A 24,422-nucleotide genomic window follows, 5' to 3' on the forward strand; every position below is an offset into this window, starting at 1 on the left:
AACATTCCTGCTTATCTCTGGTGCATTTTTTAACATGCATCTTTTTCGTATTGCATTGTATATATATATATATATTAGGGGTGTAACGGTACATGTATTCGTATTGAACCGTTTCGGTTTGAGGCTTCCGGTTCGGTACGCATACAAACCGAACGATTGCTTGGACCATTTTTCTTGCCGGCAAAATTCGTGCTGACGCGGCCAACACAACGTTGCGCAACATCCAAATGGCAAGCGTAATGAAAGCAGAACGAAACTGCGCTGCTCGTTATGTGCTTCACGGATCGTTTATCAGTTCGGACCAGCAACATCTGTGCAGCGCGAGCCGATCTCGATCAAGCAACACTGTTACCACACCGTGCTAAGAGATCCGGTAAAGAAAACATTTGAATTCGCCACTGAGGTAATAACATCGCTGCGAGATCTAGTGAGATGCATTCACATTTCTCCGTTATTAACCGTAGATCTCTATTAGATCAAACAGCGCTGTCATGGAAACCAGGAGAAACATTGTGCCGTGAATGAACTAGTACTTTACGTCCACATAACACTAACTGTAACCAGTTTGGCTGGAATGGTGAAATGCTTTCAAGTACTTCACACATCTTTTTCCATCACTTCAAAATTCAAATATTATATAAATAAATATATATTTAAATGTTATTTTTAATGTGATGACCAAAACATTATTTGTTCATCCTTCAAAGATGACCCCCATTTATAAACCTGAAAGTTTCAAGATCTAGGAAAACTCACACTTATTTAAAAATATTTTTTCTTTAAACAAATAGGAAATTTCTCTGGCATTTCTTTGTTTTTGCTGTATCGAAAACGTACCGAACCGTGACTTTAAAACCGAGGTACGTACCGAACCGTGATTTTTGTGTACCGTTACACCCCTAATATATATATATATATATATATATATATATATATATGTGTATGTATGTATGTATATTAATGTCTTTCCCTTTTTATTTTATTTTAACTGCATCCTGCACTTCATTTGAGTTCTCCTGGTCTGGATTTGTTATTGGGTTTTTGTATTGGGCGGTCCACCTCTTACGGTTTTATGGCATTTGTGTCTCTGATTAATTATTTTGTGAATTACCTTGCTAACCTTTGTTTTTAAAGGTACTATACAGTTTTTATTATTATTGTTATTTACAGTTCATATTATGCTATGTTCATTACTGTTCTGTCTAACTAAACAAGACATTTGCATTTACATTTGGGTTATGCAGTGTTTTTAAATTATATTTTACACTGGGGTGCCTTGAGATTTTATGCACTTTTGAAAGGTGCCCTGACTGAAAAAAGTTTGAGAAAGGCTGCTCTAGGTGATGGCAGAATGGACTCTCCAGGTACTATGTTTTTGATCATATTGTATAATTGCATGTGTACAGTCCACATGCTGACGGCTGAATTTATTAATTTTTTTTAATAGGACACTGTGCCCAATACTGCACTCAAGAGTCAAGAGACATTGTGCACATTGTCACCGTAGACAAGCGTGAAACAAACAGGAATTCCGTGATTATGGAGAAGGAGTGTTTCATCAGGACCATGGACTCACTAATCCAGGAAATTCCGGTAAAAGAAGTTGTCACGGATGCCCACCCACAAATCTCTGCCTTGCTAGGTAAGGATAAGTTTTTGGATGTAATTTCTAGAGCCATCGATTTTTTTTTTTTTTTTTTTCTTCTACTAATAATTGTGTCATTACAAATGCGTTATTATTGGTTTCAGCAGTGGTGGAGGAAGTACTGAATCTCAGTACTTAAGTAAAAGTACAAATACCCAGATAAATATTTACTTTAGTAAAAGTAGAAGTAACACAATGACAACCATACTTAAGTAAAAAGTAAAAAGTACTTTATTTTAAATGTACTTTAAGTATTAAAAGTAAAAGTACTTGCATAACAATTTATTATCTTAATGTCTATTTTCTAATGATTAATAAAACATTTCATTCTAACTCATTCAACCTAATACTGCTATAATGATGTTCAATAATGATGGAAAAAAATGTCACCATTTCTGAAACAAGCTTGCAATTAGGCAATATACACATCATGCTTATCCTTACTATATGTTAATAACTATGTTTGGCAGTAAACGCGATTAATTTATGGTGTCATTCTGAACCTCTTGGCTTGCCATAATCCTAACCAAACCAAACATATATTACACACGGTGTGTTTCCTATGCACGTAAAAACAAATTTTCGCGTATGAGTTGCATGATAAACACACTGCGTGTGAGACGCATTTTGTGTGACCGGGTTGATATACTGTATCTATGGCAACCAAACGTCACTGGTGAGACAAACGTGCAACGAACGGACGGTCAGATTACGTTTTGGCAGGGGAAAAACTGATCAGAAAATGTAACGAAAATGTAACAGAAGTTGTAGAAATGTAGTGGAGTAGAAAGTATAATAATTGCTGCAAAATGTAACGAAGTAAAAGTAAAAAGTATGCACTATTTATTCTACTTAAGTAAAGTAAAGATACGTGAAAAATGTACTTAAGTAAAGTAACGAAGTATTTGTACTTCGTTACATTCCACCACTGGGTTTCAGATCCAAAGCGTGGGCGCTACAAAAATATTCACCACTCTCTTGATGTAACAGGTACATAAAGTGTACTGTTAAATGTATTTATAGTTTATTAGAATTCCCACAAAATTGTTTGTTGACATATACCTGATATTACTGCCTAAGTGAAGTCGAGTGTCTTTCCCTTTAATTGATGTGATGTCATGAGTCAATATAATTTCCTGTTCTGTCTCCTCCTCTTCCTCTTTGCACTGGTGATGCAGTGAGAGGTGAGGTTATTTTAGGCTCCTGATAATCATCTTTAATCGTAATCTTAATTGTTGCTTTTATGTCTAAATTTTCAATCTAATTCCTGTGTATAATGTTATTTTACTTATCTGTGTGGCTATTTCCGTAATTTTGTCCCGATTAAGTGATGTTTTAACATCTGGGCCTAAATGTGAAATGAGAGCATGTGACAAGTGTACATCACATTTGTTTTATAGAGCTAGAGAGGGCGATTCTCACTAAGAGGCTGATTACATTTTATTTGTGCATCAGAATAAAAGATCGCTGAAACTGCTGAGTCCTGTCCTGTTCTTCCCACGTGAATGAAAAACACAACGCAGAAAAGAGACCAGTTACATTGACATATGGCATGCTGCCAAAAATCTTGGAAAAAAGTTGCGACGAGTATGTAATCATCGTAATTTATACAGTATTCTACAACTGTTCTATGCCCTTAAAGATGAAGACTGATTCTTTTGACTTGCATTATTGTCTTGGTAATTAAAATTTTTGAAGCCAAATATTAACCTTGGCTTTGTTTCCTTTGTATCATTCAATCAGGCTGGCACAATGAAAAATCAGAATTCAATTCTAGCCTGGATGAAGGACATCGTTAACCACTTTTGGTATTGCTGTAAGCAATCATTGTCCGAGGAGCAGTTCAAGGTATTTTATAAGTCTTTGTAATGTCGCTGTAAAAAAATTTCTTTGTGCATGCAGAAAATTTTTGTTTCTAGGCTAGCTGTATGTACAGTAATCTATGTTGGTGCATTTCTACAGATGATGTGGCATGGTGTCCTACACCATGTCCGCAATCAACATTCGTGGGCAACTGGATGCTGTGATCATGAGCCTCTGGATGAAAGCAGCCAAAACAAGCCATGGATCCAGGAAGGTTTGAACAATTTTAGCCACCTGATGTTCATTTGCTCAGCGATTGTGATTTTTACTCTCTTTGATATGTGATTACAGGTTCAGCAGCTCATCAGGCACTTACAGCAATCGTGCTTGACAAGCGCTGGTTGAGCCAGGTGAAGAAGTTCATCAACTTCAGGTATGCATCAACTGTCATGCAATTACAAATGCACTAAAGTAGCAATTGTATTTATTTTAAAATGTAAATACTTCAATTACACTTATGCATAGCCATGTTCTACTTCATTCACAGTTCTGATAGATGTGTTTTTGTTGTACATTTTTATAAAACTATGTTGAATGTAGGCTAGAAATTGTGGCTGAACAGTGTTTGTCTTTTGCCTTTGTGGTAAGAAGTGTTGCTATTGTGTGCCTCCTTCCTTTCCCTCCAGGACCACTTCTGATTTGGAAAGCTTCCAAAATCATATACTGATGTATGCGGCAAAGCGCTTCGCCTACAGCCCACCTGTATACAGGACGCGAGTTTTGCTTGCTGCATTGGATTACAATAACCACAATCATCGCCAGCCAGCCCGTAACAAGGATGGACACAAAATGTATGTATTTACTGTAACATCAGCACTTTGAAAAATTTTGAAATCACTATACTAAAATCTACACTTTCTTTACAGATATAGAAGATACTTCAATAAAAAATCAAAAAGCTGGAGTGTCTACACCACAAAGGAGAAGAAGCAGTACAGCTACATACAAGACCTCCAGAAGTCCATTATTGGGAGAAGGATTGCAAGTGGGAGAGGCCTTCCCCGCAAACAGACGCTCAGGTCCGATGATCCAAGGCGCAGGGGTTTGCTAGCTGATGTACTGCCACCACCCACTGCAGAACTAGTGCAGGCCTACATCGAAAGAGGACACATTCCTCCACACTGACTGTAATCTGGTCCTTGTAAATATTTGTAATAAAAGAAGCATACTATTGAACTTTTTGAACAATGTCTTTATTTTCATGCAAACAATTTTTTTTAAATTTTAAATAAGTTAAACTAATAAATAAAATATATATAATATAATAATATATATTTATAAGTAATATAAATAAATATATGTAAACTTAATATCAAAAATTTAAATAAATATAAGTAAACTTCAAAATTGTAGAGGTAACTAATAATAAAACATTAAATTAACATTCAAAAAAAGTTTTTTTACATAAGATGTTGTGTAGTACTATCTGTATAAGTGTATTAAAAAAAATAAAAAAAAAATAATGAAGGCGGCGCACACGAAATCCTGTATATTGTCCTCTTGGGTCGGGGAATTTGATCCTTATCTTCCAGACACAACAGCTGGGGATCACCACTCTGTTGCCCACACCCAGGCGGCCATGCTGCCACAGCACAAACTGTCTGTAGGCAGCATGTCTATATTGACGCTGTTCTACACCCGGCTCCTGGCTGTCATCAACAGCAAAAATATCATTCCAGGCTGCACGGGACAGCCGCAACACCCCCTCATCCAACACATAGAACTCCATGTGTGCCATGTTGCTTATGCAATTTTCAGGGATCTGGCGACAGCAACGCCTTTCCAGGTCTGTGTCCATTTCTCTGCAATTGGTGCAAGTGCACCAATGCAGAACATCTCCAACAGGGTCAGGGCTCTGGGATACCTCAAACATGGCCATCACGTCGAACATAAGACCTGGCAACCTTGTGAGAATTGTATCCAACAGCCTGTCCTTCTGCACAGACTCCAGGGAATGCAATTTTACCTACAATGCAAAACAATTACTTATTATATTTTGATATATATATATATATATTATTATTATTAATAAGGCTGATGTATCTACAATAGCGTCTTGACCAATAATAAACAAACCTTCATTTCGGATGCACGTCTTGAACGCAGCTCCTGTAGCCTCAGCTGCTCCTCAGGGTCGAGAGTTTTTGCGCCCTTCCACCCTTTTGACGTCCTCCTCCGCTGAGGTGTCTTTTTCTTTGTTTTGGCCCCAATCGCCTGAGGGATATCAGACGACGCTGTTGATGTTGATTCCTGCGATTATCGTGAGGACAGTGGTCAACATCTCTCATAATTATCCGAACATTTCAAAGCCCAGTGGTTATAAATAATGCAAGTGAGCACAATTTACTAACTATTATTATAATTCGCTATAATCATGTCAGACATGTCTAATGAAATCATAACAGACAATGTTATGAAATAATGCGACGTACATTTTACTTTATTTATGTCATTTGACATTTTGTAATGTTTATATTACAATAAAAAAAATGAAATTATACAATTGTCCTAGAGCATAGACTGTTTACTTGTAATTTAGCAGAAATCAAGTAAAAACGGTGTAAGCCAGCAAACGCGATAGGCAACTTTATGATGATAAAGTAGCCCAGCCTAACACTAGACATATAGTTTTTATTAATATATTAACCTTGCAGTAGCATAATATATTAGTGTGAAATCGCGAAACATTACCTGATCAAAATCTTCGGAGTCTACCTGTGCCTGTTCCATGTCCAATGCTTCTTTCCAGGGAGGGGGTGTGTGGCGGTGGCGGCGGCGGCGGCGGGGGGCGGGGGGTGGGGGAGTTTGAAGGCGAGTGCGGCTATTTACGACACTGCAAGTACACCACAGCGGCTCTAGGGGTCGCTGTTTTACAAAAACACCGAAGGTGCATGGTGTGCCTTTAACTTCCGGCAGACTTGCGGAGACAATCCATAACAAGTAAATAACCTTAGTAGCTGGTATTTCTTGCCAGTCAAAGAAAATAAATGTTACCTGGCCAAACTGAAATGTGACACTACCAGACCTGTTGAACAAAAATTGGAGACAAGATGTTTTTCTACCGACGTGTCTGATTTACCGCAGTGTTCAAAAAAACTGGCGAGCGCGACGGCGGGGTTTGATAAGGTTAATAACATAGCTCTCCTTATTAGCTAGGCTTCTTACATGCTTGCTAACCTTTTTTTTAAGGCGGGTCTCCACATTGACCACATGTTGGATGGATCTGTGCAGCGCTGTTTATGATACTAACCATTCAATACACAGACTGGTCCGCTGTCAATGTGTTTGCGAGAGAGAGAGAGAGAGAGAGAGAGAGCCTGCGAATATGCGCTGCACGCAACTGCAGTCAATTACAACTTTTCCCATCTTAAATTGTTAAAAACACGGAAATCAATATGTGGCGGTCAGCGCTGATAATGTGGTGGGCTGCCACTAATAAATGTATGGGAAACACAAACACTGTACCGCTTATCACTCAGATAAACATAGGCTATTTTTAATTCCGCCGTCTCCCTCATATGAAAACCTTGACATTTTTATTTTTAAAAATTGCGTTTGCTCCCTAGGTCAGGTTGCACCCCACAGCTCAACAACCTGCTCATCACCTTAACTTTCACTGCATTTGTAGTCAATGCCATATTATCCAGTAAACACTAATAAACGAACAGAACGGAAGTTAACTTTGGTCCAGCTCATCACCATGGCAACGCGTCTGATGAAAGCGTCTATTCATAGTGAAACAGATTAATTGTGAACTAGATCTATTGTTGTAGATGCCCTGTGTGTGCGGTGCGGGCCCTGTGTGGGCTTAGTGAGGGCTTCCTTGGGGCTAAGTGAGGGCTGCCCATGCAGGGCCAACGTTTTGTGGGCCCAGTGTGCGGGCCCTGTGTGGGTTTAGTGAGGGCTTAGTGAGGGCTGCCCATGCAGGCCCAACGTTTTGCCAATGAGCAAATTCTCATGGGCCCTGCGCTAGCAGCCTGCAGGGGGCCCTTAGGCTAGCCCTAAGTGGGCCCGGACAGGGCCAGTGCAGGCTTGTTTGCAAATACAAATCTTCACTATCACTATTAATTCACTATTTTGTGCATAGAAAATCTATAGTTTAAACAAATGTGTTTTAGCTATAATTTTGCTATTCACAAAATAGCAAAATAGTGAATTAACATTCACAATCTAAACGTTTATATTTTTACAAAGACTGTGAACTGTGAAGTACTGAATAGGGCTTGGGCGCCGCGTTGCATTCTGGGACGTGGCGGCCATGTTGGAGGCTTCGCAAATGTAAACACACCAGCAAATCGAATGAGAAGCAGCTGAGTTGGGAGAAAGAAAATAAAAAAAGACGTTAAAATCCCTAAAAAATGCGGAATTTACCGGGATAGGTTTAATAGGGAAACCCGGGACTGGAATGTGGATAAAACGGCACTTTTAACGGGTTGGATCCATTTGAAATTTCCAACAAACAGTGGGAGTACAGTACGTTACGCCAGTCATTCCCAAAGGCGGGGTCCCGACCCACAAGTGGGTCGCGGGAGATTTTGTATGGGTCGCCAAGTCGAGCACTATTTTTCAGTTTTCTATAGGCTACTATCTAGATCAGGGCTATTCAATTGGCGGCCCGCGGAAGTGCGGCCCGCCAATCATCTCCATACGGCCGAGGGCACCCCAACCTCCCGCCTCCTATTTTCTGGTGGTGCGGCTTTTTAATTTGGTTAGATACGCGCGTGGCCGCAGTGGCGCGTGCAGCTGGGCGACTATCCGCACTGGGTGTGTACCATGAGCGCTCCGACTGACCTGAGAGAAAAGTTTACAGTCCGAATATTTCAGCAGTTCTTATGTGTGTCCCGTATTTCTGTCGACTGAACCAGCGATATTAATCATTCGTTGGTTTGGTTATTTCCTTTCCATGAATTGGCCAAACGCGCGTGCATAACGGTCTGAAACGATTCGGATTTGTCCACCTGAAGCGGTTTCTCGGTCAGTAACAACAAATAGAGAACAAAATAGCGCTGGTTTCAGTCGTTTCACTAGTTTACTTTGAACTAGGCAGCACGGTCCAGTGGATAGCGAAACGCAAAGCTTAAAGGAGTTGTGTTTACTCCTGGTCCCGGACACTATTATTAAACAGCGTTGCGACATCCAGTAAGAAGCGTTTCAGTCGGACACTCCTCTCTCTTACAAACTACAAATCACTCAATGATTTTAACTAGTTTTAAATCGGATGAAACAGCCTTAACATTCCCAACACTACTGATGAGGTAAATAGCAGAAACATGAACAAAATTAGAAGACTAAATGCCCTAACCACCACCATTACAAACATGTACCATGTAATAGCCTATGAATGTAATAATTTACCATGGTTTGGGCATAAATGTGGAATATTTGAATAGCCTACTATGTTATAGTCATTTATATTGCATAGATTTATTAAGGGGGTAGAGAAATACGCCTATATAATTAATTGTGTATAGTTTTTTTTTTGTTTTTTGTTTTTGCCTGTTTAGGCATTTTTTATACAGTGGTAGAGTCATGCATGGTTACAAAGTCTCACTGTCAGGATATTTTAATTTAAGCCTATAATAATTATTATAGTAAATTGTGTACACTGTAATGCTGAGAATATGAAAACAATGAGATGCCCTGTCAACTCTTCCTTTCTCATTTCACCTCTGCATTTCGCTTATTGTCAACAACAGGTTGATAAAAAAAATTGTCCTTTGTCAAATATCTGTATCTCTTTTAAATAGTTAACTGGAAGCTTAACTGACCTTAAAAATGGTCATACATAATTTGTTAATGCATAAATTCTCTCCGTGGTATATGAACTAAATGGGCCTAATGTTTATTGGGTCACAAGGATTTATCGACTTTAAAATGTGGGTCCCCAGAAAAAAAGTTTGGGAAACACTGCTACGCTAACCGGACAAAGGTAAACTGCGCTCCACCTAGCTGCTAGTTTAGTGACAGTTATAGTGCTAACAACCATTCACACATGTAACATTCTTTTAACTATGTGTTTCAGAAGTGTAATTAGTAACGTTAGCTGTTAAGCACTTAAACTTAAGTTAGTAAGCAAAACGATGCTTAAAGCAAGAGGGTAACGTTAACAGTTTAGCAACAGGAAAACAGAGACTGACAGGTCCGATTAAAGGGCTAATGTTAATGTTATGAGAATATTAAAATACGGGATATTTTACAGGAATATACTAAAACGGAAAGAAACCCAGACGATCCAGTGATCCAGTACGTGAGAAACCCAGAAAAAAACGTGAGGGTTGACAGCTAACGTTACTAACTATCTGTCCGGATTACCCTGTTCCCACTGTTTGCCGATTCTTTGTTGGAAATTTCATATGGATCCAAACCGTTAAAAGTGCAGGTTTAGTCCACATACCGGTCACTGGCTTCCCTATTTAACATATCCCGGTAAATTCCACAACCTTTTAGGGATTTTAACATCTTTTTTCTTTTCTTTATCCCAACTCTGCTGCTTCTCCTCGTTCGACTTGCTGTATGTTTACATGCGCGTAAGCCTCCAACATGGCCGATAAAGAGAAGAAGAAGATTGCCGAAGTTACTTCAACAGCCCACAGTTTTATTTTATCTTTTTAAAATATGCTAAGTTAGTCATCTTTGTTCTTGCAGTACGCTGCTAGTCCTGTTGCTAGAGTGGCTAACGTTAGCAGCTAACACATGCTGTTTTGCCCTTGTTAGGACACATTGCTAGTAACGTTAACATTACATGTAGAAATGTAATTAGCAGTAGTTAGCCAAAGCTTTACATCTAGATGGACTAAGTATAACTTGTATAATAATATATTATAATGTATATAGGTTGTGTAAATTATTTTGTTTGTCCAAACTAGTATTTTGCTAGTTCAGTTCACAATGTAGCTAGCACGCTATAGTGGTTAATATTGTTTCTCTTTGATCACTGCAGCAAGCTTTATGGAAAAGAACATGTGACATACAACATGCCTGGATTGGTTTGGTGCACCTCCTCAGACAAGATGCCAAAAAGTATGGTGTCCTTGATAACATATCATGCTTCCCATTTGAAAACTTCCTTGGCCTGGGTGCCTTAATAAACAATAGACAGTCATCGCTCAGTTATTGGCCCTTGGACTCCCCCGGCACCTCTTGTACAGGATGAAGTTTTCTGCTATGAAGGTATATTCTAGGCATATGTCTTAATGTCCATCGTTTTAACAGTATTGAAAACAGTGCCTTTAGTTGTATTTAATTTATTTATTTATTTATTTTTATTTTTTCAGATTTACAGAGACTCCATAATGAAAAACAAACCCTGAGGGAAAGCAATGCACCAGCAGGTGAGAATATGCACTCTTTCTTAAATTGAACTTTTTTTGTGTGTGATGTAGGTCCAGAATTACCATATGCCTTTCATTTTGAAGCGTCAGATGACAGCAGCTCACTTCAAGAACAGGTGAAGCAAGTTGGGATAATGTTGAAGATGTTTGCTCACACTGGGCAATCAGGTGCAACTTGCAAACAACTTAAGCGTTGGTTGTTGGTTTAATTCCCAACAGTGCCCATCTGTACATGTAGTAGACCTAGATATAACTGTCATTGTTTAGTATTTGAGGGACCCGGACTGACTACTTAAGTCTTTTATTCTGGGAACCCCTGTAGGTGCAGACGTCTTGGAGAGTTTGGGAGATGTTGTGCGCAGCATGGACAACAAAATGGACTCTATGCTGCATCATTTTGAGTTATCCCTGCCAGGGGATCTGTTACTCCCACTAGACACCCAGGAAGATTTGGCGTTACTTGACAACAGTATGAGGGAGGATAAAGAGCTCCATGTACAATTTGTAAGTGTTCTGATTTCGTTTATATCGCAATACTGTAAAAAAGTGTTTTTTTTTTCTTTCTAAAAAGTAAAATTAAGATTGTACACAGCATATTCTACAGTATGAATCCACACCCTGTTGCATTTTAAACTTATGAGAAGCTTCAGATAATGTAATTTGCTACACTTTTTTTTTCAGGGACCTAAAGACAACCGTGTGGCGAATGCTTCAGAGTATCTTCTCTAATCACCTTTCCATCAATATAACCTGGTCTGGTGTAGGTGATAAAGCATGTTTTAGAGACATGTTCCTGAAGACCATTGTTCAAAGTAAGTTGGATTTTTTATATATATATATATTTAAGTAGATGTGTATGATTTTATGCCTTTCAAATGGAATGACAGATCTTTATTTTCTACAGGAGCCATCCAAAAGAACCCGGCGACCCAGGATGCCACTGATGAGGCGATCCAGGTTAACGTTACACATCACCTGAAAGGAGCATCTGACTGTGCAGGTGGAAAAAGGCACCGCTGAGTGGGACCCACAGCCGACCCCTTAAACCTAGGCTGACTACTGACACCCCAGCATCACTTGACAACTGGAACCCTTTCTTTATCCTGCAGACAGTAACTTCAAGACATCTAAAAAAGGCTTGTTACAGTGCTTAACTCTTCTATTTAAATATAGTGTTACGGTTTGTTTTGGATTTGTTCTGCTGTCCTTTCTTTTCTTTTATAGGTTGCCAGATAAGGATCTACACCTGTCTGCAATTTAGAAATTATTATTTAAGATGGCTGGCCTTTGTGGAAGGGAGCTCTGATCCATCCTGTAGCTGTTCCCATCAGGAGCTGGACCTTCTATTGTTATTTCTTTATTGTTTGTTTATTTACTGTTGAAAGCTTCTTTTCTTTATTATTTATCCCCTGGACTTAATTAAATATATTTTGTTTAAATATATTTTTTGGACTCTGTTCCCTTTATTTTGTTACTTCCTGGAGCCGGAACATAACAATTGGGGGCTCGTCCTCAAGTGTTTTGATTTGGAAGGTCCAGCTTCTATTGTAAGTAAGGGAAAATATATACTTGTAAAATGTTCGCTAGCGCCTTTGAGAATGTTTATAGGCGGAGCGTATTTGACGGGTATTTGATTCACCTGTTGCTTGGCGTGTTGGCGGCGCTAGTAAACAGTGGGTGTTTTGTTTGTTATTGGGAAATGTGCCGAGAGTTTTCTGTGTTTAAACAGTGGATTTTCGTCATTGTTGTGCCCAGTTGAGGAGAAATTAAATGGAACGAAAGTAGACCGTATTACATATGGTAAGTGTATTGATTTCTCTTAAGATTTCCCTTTGTAAAAACGTTTTTTTCCCTCTTTGATAGTAAGCTATGGCTACAGGGAAAAATTAGCTTTGGCAGTATTTTGTCGTGGGTGTTTACTCCTTTTGGGTAAAGCTAATATTACTGAAAGGTAATTTGTCAGCGAACTCTGTGTTTTGTAGCACTAATGGTGATATTCCCCGGTAGGTTTAGCAACGCATTGCGTTGGTCTTTTTTATTTTAGTTTGTTGTTTTTGTGCTGACGCTGAGTTGAGAGCGCTGCCGCGATTGTATGTCTCACTGGTTTGTCCGTGAGTTTATACATCTGACGGTATTTGAGTGCTTAAAAATACTCGACTCTTGGTGGAGGCACGAAGACTAGGGTTGAGTTATTTTAGGGGGGAGGAGAGTGATTAGGGGGAATAATCACTTGTTGGCGTTTGTAAATTAGAGCGAATGATTACGAGTTCTGCTGAATAGATTAAAATGATGGCTACTGGTCTAGATTTATTTTTTGAGTCTCCTTGTGAGGAATTGTTTGACCAACTAACAAAAGAACAGTTATTGGAGGTGGCAGCTAAGTATGAGATCTGTTTAACCAGCAAAGAAAGAAAGTTCAAGGAGTCTGTTGCATTAATTGTTAAAGCCGCTCTAGTTAAATTAGAGGTCTTTGATCCTGATAAGCCTGATGGTTCTGATGAAGATGATATTGACAGCGTGGCACAATCTTCAGTCAATGCTTCCACATTCTCTTTTAAGCAACGAAAAGAACTAATGCTTTTGGAGATAGAAAAGGTGAAATTGAATCGTGAAATTGAAATTCGTAAATTGGAGGTTGAGGCTATGCGGTTTCAGTTAATTGGTGAGGGTAAACTGGAGGACAGCGCTAAGGGTCAAACAGGTTCTGTCAGAAAAGGGTTATATGTAGCAAATAATATTAAGTTGATACCCAAATTTAGTGAAACTGATGTAAACACATTCTTCGGTTTGTTTGAACGCTTGGCAGGCGTTATGAAATGGCCAGATTCTGAACAGACTTTGATGTTGCAGTGCGTGTTAACTGGTAAGGCACAAAAAGCTTATTCTTCTTTAAGTGTTCTTGATAGTCAAAACTATCATAAGGTTAAGGAGGCTGTACTGAAAGCTTATGAGCTGGTGCCAGAGGCCTATCGGCAGAAATTTAGAGACATGCGAAAGCCTGCAGAACAGACATATTGTGAGTTTGTGAGAGACTTAAAAATCCAGTTAGATCGCTGGTGTATTGCTTCAGGTGTAACTAGTCGTGAAGATCTGCTTGAGTTGTTCCTTTTAGAACAGTTTAAAAGTACTTTGTCTGAGCATGTTTCCATCTTTTTGACCGATCGAAATGTTACATCTGCGGAAGAGGCTGCCATCCTTACTGATGAGTATGCACTCACTCATAAATGTGAAGTCAGGAAAAGTAGGTCAAAGTACAATGATAGTCCAACAGAGCACGTAACGGTCCGTCATACCCCGGCTGATAATAAGGTTGAGAGGAATTTTAAAAGCTATGCTGATAAAAATGACCGGTGTGCTTATTGTCATTTAAAGGGACACTGGAAAAAGGATTGTTTAGCGCTTAAGGGAAAACTGATGCGTGTTAATTCTGAACCCAAGCCCGCTCTTGCTGTTTCATCTGTTCAGACAGATAATAATTCTGACTAGGGGTGTAACGGTACATGTATTCGTATTGAACCGTTTCGGTTCGAGGCTTCCGGTTCGGTACGCATACAAACCGAACGATTGCTTGGAACATTTTTCCTGCCGGCAAAATTCGTGCTGACGCGGCCAACACAACGTTGCGCAACATCAAATGGCAAGCGTAATGAAAGCAGAACGAAACTGCGCTACTCGTTATGTGCTTCACGGATCGTTTATCAGTTCGGACCAGCAACATCTGTGCAGCGCGAGCCGATCTCGATCAAGCAACACTGTTACTACACAGCGCTAAGAGATCCGGTAAAGAACACATTTGAATTCGCCACTGAGGTAATAACATCGCTGCGAGATCTAGTGAGATGCATTCACATTTCTCCGTTATTAACCGTAGATCTCTATTAGATCAAACAGCGCTGTCATGGAAACCAGGAGAAACATTGTGCCGTGAATGAACTAGTAATACTTTACGTCCACAGACCAGCAACATTCACCATGGATTTAATATAGTAACACTAACTGGAACTAGTTTGGCTGGAATGGTGAAATGCTTTCAAGTACTTCACACATCTTTTTCCAGCTATTCAAAATTCAAATATTATATAAATAAATATATATTTAAATGTTATTTTTAATGTGATGACCAAAACATTATTTGTTCATCCTTCAAAGATGACCCCCATTTATAAACCTGAAAGTTTCAAGATCTAGGAAAACTCACACTTATTTAAAAATATTTTTTCTTTAAACAAATAGGAAATTTCTCTGGCATTTCTTTCTTTTTGCTGTATCGAAAACGTACCGAACCGTGACTTTAAAACCGAGGTACGTACCGAACCGTGATTTTTGTGTACCGTTACACCCCTAATTCTGACTGTCTTAATATTTTACAGGATCTGGAGAAACCAGTGGTACTTTGCAGTGTTGGAGATGAGGGTTATGCTCCCTTCATTACAGAGGGCTTTGTGTCATTGCTTGGAAGTACTGAGAAGTTTCCTATTAAGATCCCCAGAGACACTGGTGCATCAGAATCATTCATTTTGCAATCTGTTCTTCCTTTTTCTCAGGAGTCGAGTACAGGAAACAGTGTGTTGATTCGTGGTATTGGATTGCAAACATTGTCCGTACCCCTGCATAACCTGTTTCTCCAATCTGATTTAGTAAATGGAGCAGTTGTGATGGGAGTTCGTCCTTCACTGCCAATGGAAGGAGTTTCAGTGATTTTGGGGAATAATCTGGCGGGTGACCGTGTGTGGCGTGATGTTCCACCTCCACCTGTTGTTGCTACTTGTCCTGTTCCATCTGGGGACACTGATATATCCCAGCAGTATCCAGAGGTATTTGTGTCTTGTGCACTCACACGTGCAAGGCGTAAACAATCTGCGGATGCAAATCTAAGTGATGTGAAGGATTTGTTAACCACTAAGAGGGTAGTGCCAGGACTCCTTGCTTTGCCTTCTATTCCCTGTCAGGACTGGGTGTCTGCTCAGAAGGAGGATTCATCTCTGAAACCCCTGTTTGATGCTGCTTTACCTCCTGATGAAGCAGAGAGTTCCGTTAATGGGTACTTCATTGAAAACGGGGTACTACTGCGGAAGTGGACTTCTAACACGGAGGGAGGTTTGACTGAACCAATTATACAGGTAGTGATGCCTGTTTCTTTGCGAAATTCGGTATTGGATTCTGCTCATGGTGGGGTGTCTGGCCATTTGGGTGTAAATAAGACCTACCAACACTTGCTGCAGTATTTTTACTGGCCTCGTATTAAGAGCGATGTGAGACAGTATATTAAGACTTGTTCGACCTGTCAGCTAACTGGAAAACCAAATCAGACCATAAAACCTGTGCCTTTGTATCCCATACCTGTTATGGAACAGCCTTTTCAGCATCTTCTAGTTGATTGTGTTGGACCTTTACCACCTTCAAAGTCTGGTAGTGTTTACTTATTGACAGTGATGTGCCAGAGCACTCGTTATCCTGCGGCTTATCCTTTGCGGTCAATCACCACACGGTCAGTTGTAAAAGCTTTGTCCCAGTTCATTTCTATTTTTGGAATTCCAAAAGTTGTTCAGAGTGATCAGGGGACAAACTTTACATCTAACATGTTTCAAGAGATTCTGTGGCAGCTTGGCATAAGACACAATAAATCCAGTGCGTACCATGCAGAAAGTCAGGGTGCCCTAGAACGTTTTCACCAGACGTTAAAATCTTTGTTGAGGGCATATTGCACTGAGTTGAAAGGCGACTGGGAGGAAGGGTTACCTTGGTTGTTATTGGCCACACGGGAGGTTATCCAGGAGAGTTTAGGATTTAGTCCAAATCAGTTAGTCTTTGGACATTGTGTACGGGGACCTATGGCGGTATTGAGTAAGAATGCTCTACCGGAAGAGCCACCACAGAGTCTAATTCAATATGTACAGGGTTTTCGTCGACGTCTAGTTCTGGCTGGGGAATTGGCAAGACAAAAATTGGAAAACTCAGAAAAAGATGAAATGCTGGTTTGACCGCAAGTCTGAGATTCGCATATTTAGTGCAGGAGATCAGGTGTTAGCCTTACTTCCTTTACCGGATTCTCCTTTCTGTGCAAAGTTTTTAGGACCCTACACTGTGCTTCGAAAAGTGTCTGATCAAAATTATATTATTTCTACTCCTGAGCGCAGGAAACCTACCCAGTTGTGCCATGTAAATTTGTTAAAACCCTTTTATTCTCGTAATGCTGCTCCGGAAGTCATTCCTTCACCAGTGGGGTTAGCTACTTCAAGTCAAATAGGTAATGTACCACTGGATGTGAAATCCCCTGATGATGTCATTTTACAACCTCGTCTAAAGAACTCTGAGACATTGGCTAATCTAGAAGGATGGGTAAAACACTTATCTTGCAAACAACGCTCTGAGTTAAATTCAATACTAACAGAATTCTCTGTTCTCTTTTCAGATACTCCTTCTCGTACGCACTTGATTGAACACGATATTGATGTAGGCGACGTTAAACCTGTCCGACAACGATTTTATCGTGTATCATTTGATAAACGTCAGAAATTGGAGGCTGAAGTAAATTACATGCTTGAAAACAACATAGCAAAGCCTTCCTTTTCAGATTGGGCTTCGCCTTGTTTGTTAGTGGGAAAACCAGACGGCACTCAGCGTTTTTGCACTGATTATAGACGAGTAAATACTCTAACTAAACCTGACTCTTATCCATTGCCTAGAATGGAAGACCGCGTTGACCAAGTTGGATCAGCTAACTATGTCAGTAAATTTGATTTGCTCAAAGGCTACTGGCAAGTGCCTTTGACTGCTCGAGCACAGGAAATTTCTTCTTTCATTACTCCCTTTGGATTATATTCTTACACCGTAATGAGTTTTGGTCTCAGAAATGCTCCAGCTACATTTCAGCGTTTAATGAACAGAGTGACTGCTGGATTAGAGGGTTGTGCCGTATATTTGGATGACATTGTTGTCTACAGTGACACATGGGATCAACATCTTATCCGAATTCGTGCACTGTTTAAGCGTTTATCTGATGCCAAACTCACAGTCAACCTGGCAAAGTGTGAGTTTGCCAGGGCGACTGTGACTTATCTGGGCAAAGTTGTTGGAATGGGCAAAGTGCGACCTGTACGCGCTAAGGTCATAGCGATTGACAAATTTCCTAGCCCTCAGACTAAGCGGGAATTGATGAGATTTCTAGGAATGGCTGGGTATTACAGGAGTTTTTGCCAAAACTTTTCTTCTGTTGTTGCCCCGCTTACAGATTTGTTGCAAGCAAAGGCTAAATTTGTGTGGACTCCAAAATGTGAAGACGCCTTTGAGAATGTTAAACGATTGCTCACATCGTCCCCTGTCCTGACAGCTCCACGACTTGATAAACCATTTAAACTTCAGGTGGATGCTAGTCAGATTGGAGCTGGAGCTGTTCTATTGCAGGCGGATGAAAATGGTATAGATCGCCCTGTCAGCTATTTTTCACGTAAATTCAATTCATATCAAATCAATTATTCTACAATTGAGAAAGAGGCGTTAGCGTTGATTTGGTCCCTGCAATATTTTGAGGTGTATGTGTCTTGTGGGACTATGCCAACTGTGGTATACACAGACCATAACCCCCTTACATTTCTTCACTCTCTGCAGAACCCTAATCAGCGTCTTATTAGGTGGTCTCTTTTCTTACAGCCTTATGCTTTGGAGATTCGTCATGTGAAAGGCGTAGATAATATCTTAGCTGACGCCTTGTCCCGGGCCCCATGTGGTGTAGAATAAGTTTCTTAACCATTTCTTTTCTCTCTCTCTCCTTCCTTTAATTGGTTTTCAATTCCTTAATTGTGCTTTTTCCAGGCGCCGGGAGATTGCTGGTTTTGAAACCAAGAGTTGTGTAGAGTTTGGGGAGGTAATAATGGTTATTGATCAATACGAATTCCGGTAAGGTTGTTTTTTATTGTTCATTTCCCATAGCATATGTGTGTTTTGGGGTTGAAAATAGTGAAAGGTAGAGTTTCTAATTAGAATCTCTCCCTTTTTTAAGGGGGGAGGTGTTACGGTTTGTTTTGGATTTGTTCTGCTGTCCTTTCTTTTCTTTTATAGGTTGCCAGATAAGGATCTACACCTGTCTGCAATTTAGAAATTATTATTTAAGATGGCTGGCCTTTGTGGAAGGGAGCTCTGATCCATCCTGTAGCTGTTCCCATCAGGAGCTGGACCTTCTATTGTTATTTCTTTATTGTTTGTTTATTTACTGTTGAATGCTTCTTTTCTTTATTATTTATCCCCTGGACTTAATTAAATATATTTTGTTTAAATATATTTTTTGGACTCTGTTCCCTTTATTTTGTTACTTCCTGGAGCCGGAACATAACAATAGCTTGTAAATCCTAGAATATACATCTAATACTTCATTTCTGCACATTATCTGGTATCAAATATTCTACTTGCCGTGACTTCAGTATTGTCTTATTTCGTTCCGTCAGTGCTTAACGATTCTACATGCTCTATGCACGAACCCTGCTGACGTATGTCCGAAAGAATCTCAGCCAGCTTCTTTACTTCCACAAGCGCATTCTGCAGGCAAAGTATATAGCGGCAAAACTTTAATAAAATTCATTTTCTTTCACTTTTCAATTCCTCACAATGTTGTTAACATCATTATCGTTTACCGCAAGAATTTTTTGTAAACAGTGAGTGTAACTTGCCACTATCTCCACCTAATGCAAAACCGGCTTCTGACGCAGCACCGGATGTAACTGGGCGTCCTGAGACAAACCCGGAAGCGATCGTGCATAGAGCCTATTATAGTTTGCAAATCCTGTTTCATGCCTTATATTTGATATTGCAAATTAACTAGTACCAAAAATTCTACTTTCATTCCATCAGTGTGCTTAACTGTTATTCTATTAAAAATAGCTTGGAATACTATTTCATACCTCTGATACTTGAAATTGCACATTACCTGGTACCAAATATTCTACTTCATTCTGTCACAGTGCTTAACTCTTATTCTATTGTTAAATATAGCTTGTAAATCCTTGTGCCAAAGATTATGGCACAATTAAATTATTTGGTGTCCTTCACTTTCTTTGGTACCAAATATCCTCATTACTTGTGTTTACTGGTAATTCTTTTCATCCCAGAGCTGAACTCTTTATGTTATTAGCAAGTATTGTAAGTGTTATATATATATATATATATATATATATATATATATATCGTTTTTTTTAACTAAACACACTAGCTGTGTGTGTATTTTTTAACTAAACACACTAGCTGTGTGTGTATTTGTATTTTTCTGTTATATTTATATTGTTTAATGACAGTTACTGTACTTTCAAATGTGGAAATAAAATGTCAAATGAAAATTTGTCTGGTTTGAGCAATCATTATTCTTGATAAACTGCATGCTGTAAATATTAAATTAAATAAATAAATATTTAGTGCAATAAGCGGCGGGTCAATAAGTAACAATGCTGTAAATAATAAATTAAATAAATAACAATTTAGTGCAATAAGCCGCGGTCAACTCGCTCGAAAAGAGCGTTTGCCTCCGACGGGCCGCTGAAGGTCCGCCTTTGGTATAATGGCGGTGGAACGGCGGCTGGCTGGCGGGCCGTCCGCAGAACGAAGGCGGTAGGAAGGCGGCAGACGCTTTTAAAAAGCAGCTGCCGCCGGCGGTCCGCCGTCAAACGTGTTTGCGATTACGCCTTTCTGACGTTTCTACTGCCTCCGGAGCGCCGCCGGCGGCCCGCCGACTCATTGCTATCTGGGTAAGATAACGTTCCAGCAACATTATGCTAACGTTCCAGCAACGTTATGCTAACCTTAAGATAATGTTCCAACAACATTAAGCTAACCTTAAAATAACATCCCAGCAACATTATGCTAACATTCCAGCAACGTTATTCTAACCTTAAGATAACGTTCCAGCAACATTATGCTAACATTCCAGCAATGTTATGCTCACCTTAATATAATGTTCCAGCAACGTTATGCTAACCTTAAGATAATGTTCCAACAACATTAAGCTAACCTTAAAATAACATTCCAGACAGCAGACTGACATTGAATCAACGTGGAAATATGACATCGAAACAACATTGATCTGACATTGTTTTGCTCATCGAATTAACGTTGAACCAACGTCAGACGCGTCATTCTTTCAAAACTAACGGAAAATCAACTTGAAATCAACGCGTTGTTTCAACGTTATGAAAGCAAACCAATTTTCGATTTCATTTAGCTTTGAAGAATGCCGTGTCTGACGTTGGTTCAACGTTAATTCGATGAGCAAATCAACGTTGTTTCAATGTCATGAGAGACGTCGTTTCCACGTTGATTCAATGTCAGTTTGCTATCTGGGATCCCAGCAACATTATGCTAACATTCCAGCAACGTTATTCTAACCTTAAGATAACGTTCCAGCAACGTTTTGCTAACCTTAGGATAACGTTCCAGCAACATTATGCTAACATTCCAGCAATGTTATGCTCACCTTAATATAATGTTACAGCAACATTATGCAAACCTTAAGATAACGTTCCAACAACGTTTTGCTAATGTTCCAGCAACGTTTTTTGCTAGCCTTAAGATAACGTTCCAACAACATTATGGTAACATTCCAGCAACGTTTTGCAAACATTAAGATACTGTTCCAGCAACGTTAAGCAAACTGGACATTTCCACGTTTTCAGAACATTTCAAATCAACGTTCCCACAACCAAAATTGAATGTTAGAAAAATGTTCTCAGAACCTAACTTTGTTGGCTGGGTCAGCGCCAGCCAACACGCGAAAGCACTTTTGAATTTAGCAGTTGATCACGAGATGCACTGACTGTTCTAATCTCACAGCTGTGTGTGAAAGGGTTAACAGATATGCCTTGATTATTGAAGAAAAAAGTGCTTTATTTGTAATTGAAAATAATGGTGCTGATGATTTTTAGAGCCCCCATGGGAGCTCAGCTCCCACTGGCTCCCACGTAATTCGAACCCTGCTTACAGGATATTCTTATAATATGATGACCTCTTAGATGTCAGAAGCTCAAGGAAAATTTGATTTCTCAGTCCATTACCTCTTTAAATGAAATCTTCCGAAAACACCTTTGCTGTTTATCCGTTGACTCATGTCCACTAAGAGGGGGACTTTTTGCTGAGATGTAGGATGGAACTCGTTTTGGATATTTTCAAGGATGACCAAAGATGAAAGTGAAGCACACAGATGCTATTTAGTGAAGTCATACGTTGCCACTAGATCCATTATTTTTCAAGAAACCACCTAAGGTTTTTTAATTCTCTGACTCATCATGACCATTTAAAGGGAATCAAAGTCAGCTAATGTGGAGGTTATCTATTAACCTTTAAGCAGAGCAACATATCAGTTTCCCTCTCTTTTGTTTGGTTTAATCTGATTTGCTTTTTGAAAATAAACACGGCTCAGAGTCAAATTAATGAAATAAAAGAAGTACTTTATTCTTGCAAGAAGGTTCAGTCTGACACACAGAAGGAACGCTATGCATGAGAGTGACACGCAGGCTGCACCCACTGGCCAGCTTTTATACCCAACTTCAAGGTTCTTTGTTGTACAAGTCAACTCCTGATAAGGACTTCTATGTAATTCTTAGCTCTTACACAATAGGTCAGTGAAATAACCTGGCCTATTCTGATCTGTGCCTAAGGTCAGAGGTCTCCTTCCATCTGTTCCTGTGGGTCATCTCATGCACGTACAACACATACCTGTACACTTTGCTCATACATTTGGTTCAACAGAAACTAATTCCTTTGAATCATCTAATAATCTTTACTAGTAATTACTTTAAGATTAAGTCAAATTAAAATTTTCCTCAACATATATAACCTTTGTCCTGCCTTTTATGTATTTTTGAAACTTTTGGCCGCCAGTCTTGGTCAGGATTCCCTGGGAGAAGAGTTACTGTAATTCAATGGGACTTTTCCTGGTTAAATAAAGGTTAAATAAAATTGTGTTACCGCAAATCTGTGTCAGATTAATAACGGACTGTACTCTAGTTTTGTACGCGTGTCAGAGACTGTACGCGTGTCAGAAACTAAATCCGTTGGTTATACGATCGAGCATTCATCGAGAGAGTCACTGCTCTGTATTTACTCTGGAGAGCAAAACAGCGGCGTGGGGATCATCGTCGCCGTATATTTGTGTCCACCGGACCCTTCGGAGCCGAACCGTTTGGCGAGTTTCACCATTTGCTCGCTCCAAGAGCTGCACTGGATGACGGCCGCTGTCAGCGGTACTTCCACCTGTCCCGCGCCCAGTTTGATGACCTGTTGTCCCGCATCGGAGCGAGGAACACCCTCGTCCTCATCCACCTAATATAGCTGTCATTTATTTGTGTTTTGATGATAAATAGAGCCAGCCTCCAAAAGTTATTAAACTGTCCTGTGATTTTTTTCTCTCTCTCACGTCCAGACACGAACTTATGCACATGTGTGTTGGTTGTCTTTACATCATAATAATATTTCATATAATCTATATATGGAATGAATAACATTCAATACAAAATGAACATGTCTCGTATATAGAAATAAAGTTTAAAGTGATCAAATATTTGCTTTGTTGTGCATTAGAACCACACCAGGCATCCAGATCCTTCACCATGTGAGCAGGCAGCTAAGCTCCTGATTGGTTAACGCGGTGCGAATTTACGCCAAAGTTCAGATTTTTCAACTCAGGCGGCAGACGCGAATTCGCGTCAAACGCGTGAATGCACAAATAGCATTAAACTAAACTAAATCATTCATGCTTAATGCGCCAGGCGCTCAATTCGTGCGAACTTGCCGCGCGAATGAGGCGTCTTCCGCGCCGTGCTCTACACCTCATTCGCGCCGCAGGAATTTTTTATGCACGTAACGCATCTTTGCATTGACTTAAAATTGAAATCATTCGTGCCTGACACGCTATTCGTGTCCAGTGTGAACGCACAATAAGGAGCCTTGCACAAAGAATGAGTTTTAAAAAAGAATGGCTTTTAGATTGTTTGGATTTATTTACAACACAACATAATCCAAAGATACACAACAAGTGACAAAAAAAGCACATTACTGAACACATTGATGAACAGTCACACAGCTTTGTGCCATTCCTGAAACATAGTACTTACCTGTAATTTCCAATGTATTTGATTTTTCACTTTACCATGTTCATGTGCAGTGACTCATGTGAACGTTTAAGTCAGCAGGACTCATCAGTGGCATCTGGTCCCTGTATAAAAAAAAACAAAAAAACATCAGCTGTAAACATTAGGGGTGTAACGGTACAATGTATTCGTATTGAACCGTTTCAGTTCGAGGCTTCCGGTTCGGTACGCATACAAAACGAACGATTCCTTGGACCATTTTTCCTGAAAAATTCGCACTGGTGCTGCTATGGAAGTAAAATAATGTCAAATGTTTTTCAAACAAAAAGCATGTTGAATTTCACGAATTGAAAAAAAAATGCATTGTGTTAGCCATGCTTACATTTTAATCCATTGTATTTTTAAGGCTTGCATTTTTATGGGCTGAAATTCAACATGGTTACATTTTTAAGCTGGGAATTTTTCAATTAAAAACATTTCAAACACATTTTCATGATTAGAAATTCAATAATTATT

The 24,422-nt window shown here is 39.5% G+C and overlaps 3 protein-coding genes across 5 annotated transcripts in view; 1 reads left to right on the plus strand and 2 right to left on the minus strand.

Annotated features, from left to right (window-relative positions):
* Positions 1-24,422, minus strand: part of LOC120475522 (ribonuclease inhibitor-like) — a 457,326-nt gene that overhangs the window by 281,896 nt on the left and 151,008 nt on the right. The gene's annotated exons all lie outside the window — the stretch shown is intronic.
* LOC148997253 (uncharacterized) lies at positions 2,638-4,678 on the plus strand. 2 transcript variants are annotated; one of them, XM_089118759.1, is made up of 7 exons: positions 2,640-2,829; positions 3,101-3,232; positions 3,389-3,493; positions 3,608-3,722; positions 3,800-3,881; positions 4,135-4,299; positions 4,375-4,678. In XM_089118759.1, exons 3-7 carry the CDS (start codon positions 3,398-3,400, stop codon positions 4,631-4,633), a joined length of 717 nt encoding a protein of 238 aa, XP_088974885.1. In that variant the 5' UTR covers positions 2,640-2,829; positions 3,101-3,232; positions 3,389-3,397; the 3' UTR covers positions 4,634-4,678. The 2 variants fall into 2 exon arrangements, with proteins under 2 accessions (XP_088974891.1, XP_088974885.1); XM_089118765.1 differs by lacking the exon at positions 3,101-3,232 and having other exon boundaries at positions 2,638-2,829.
* LOC148997254 (uncharacterized) lies at positions 4,854-6,827 on the minus strand. Its single transcript, XM_089118777.1, has 3 exons — positions 6,200-6,827; positions 5,585-5,758; positions 4,854-5,474 (listed from the first exon to the last, which is right to left on the minus strand). The coding sequence occupies exons 1-3, from the start codon at positions 6,236-6,238 to the stop codon at positions 4,887-4,889; spliced, it is 801 nt and encodes a 266-aa protein (XP_088974903.1). The 5' UTR covers positions 6,239-6,827; the 3' UTR covers positions 4,854-4,886.

This window comes from Pimephales promelas, chromosome 2 (genome assembly GCF_988280905.1).
Source record: "Pimephales promelas chromosome 2, fPimPro1.hap1.1, whole genome shotgun sequence".
Taxonomy (NCBI): domain Eukaryota; kingdom Metazoa; phylum Chordata; class Actinopteri; order Cypriniformes; family Leuciscidae; genus Pimephales; species Pimephales promelas.

Bases quoted from the DNA above. Each gene is read 5' to 3' on its own strand.
- LOC148997253 (XM_089118765.1), top strand. From the start codon at position 3,398: ATGAAAAATCAGAATTCAATTCTAGCCTGGATGAAGGACATCGTTAAC. The intron at 3,494-3,607 runs GTATTTTATAAG...GCATTTCTACAG, and splicing joins TGTCCGAGGAGCAGTTCAAG to ATGATGTGGCATGGTGTCCT. The intron at 4,300-4,374 runs GTATGTATTTAC...CTTTCTTTACAG, and splicing joins AACAAGGATGGACACAAAAT to ATATAGAAGATACTTCAATA.
- LOC148997254 (XM_089118777.1), bottom strand. From the start codon at position 6,238: ATGGAACAGGCACAGGTAGACTCCGAAGATTTTGATCAG. The intron at 5,759-6,199 runs GTAATGTTTCGC...CGATAATCGCAG, and splicing joins ACTCCGAAGATTTTGATCAG to GAATCAACATCAACAGCGTC. The intron at 5,475-5,584 runs GTTTGTTTATTA...TTTGCATTGTAG, and splicing joins GACGTGCATCCGAAATGAAG to GTAAAATTGCATTCCCTGGA.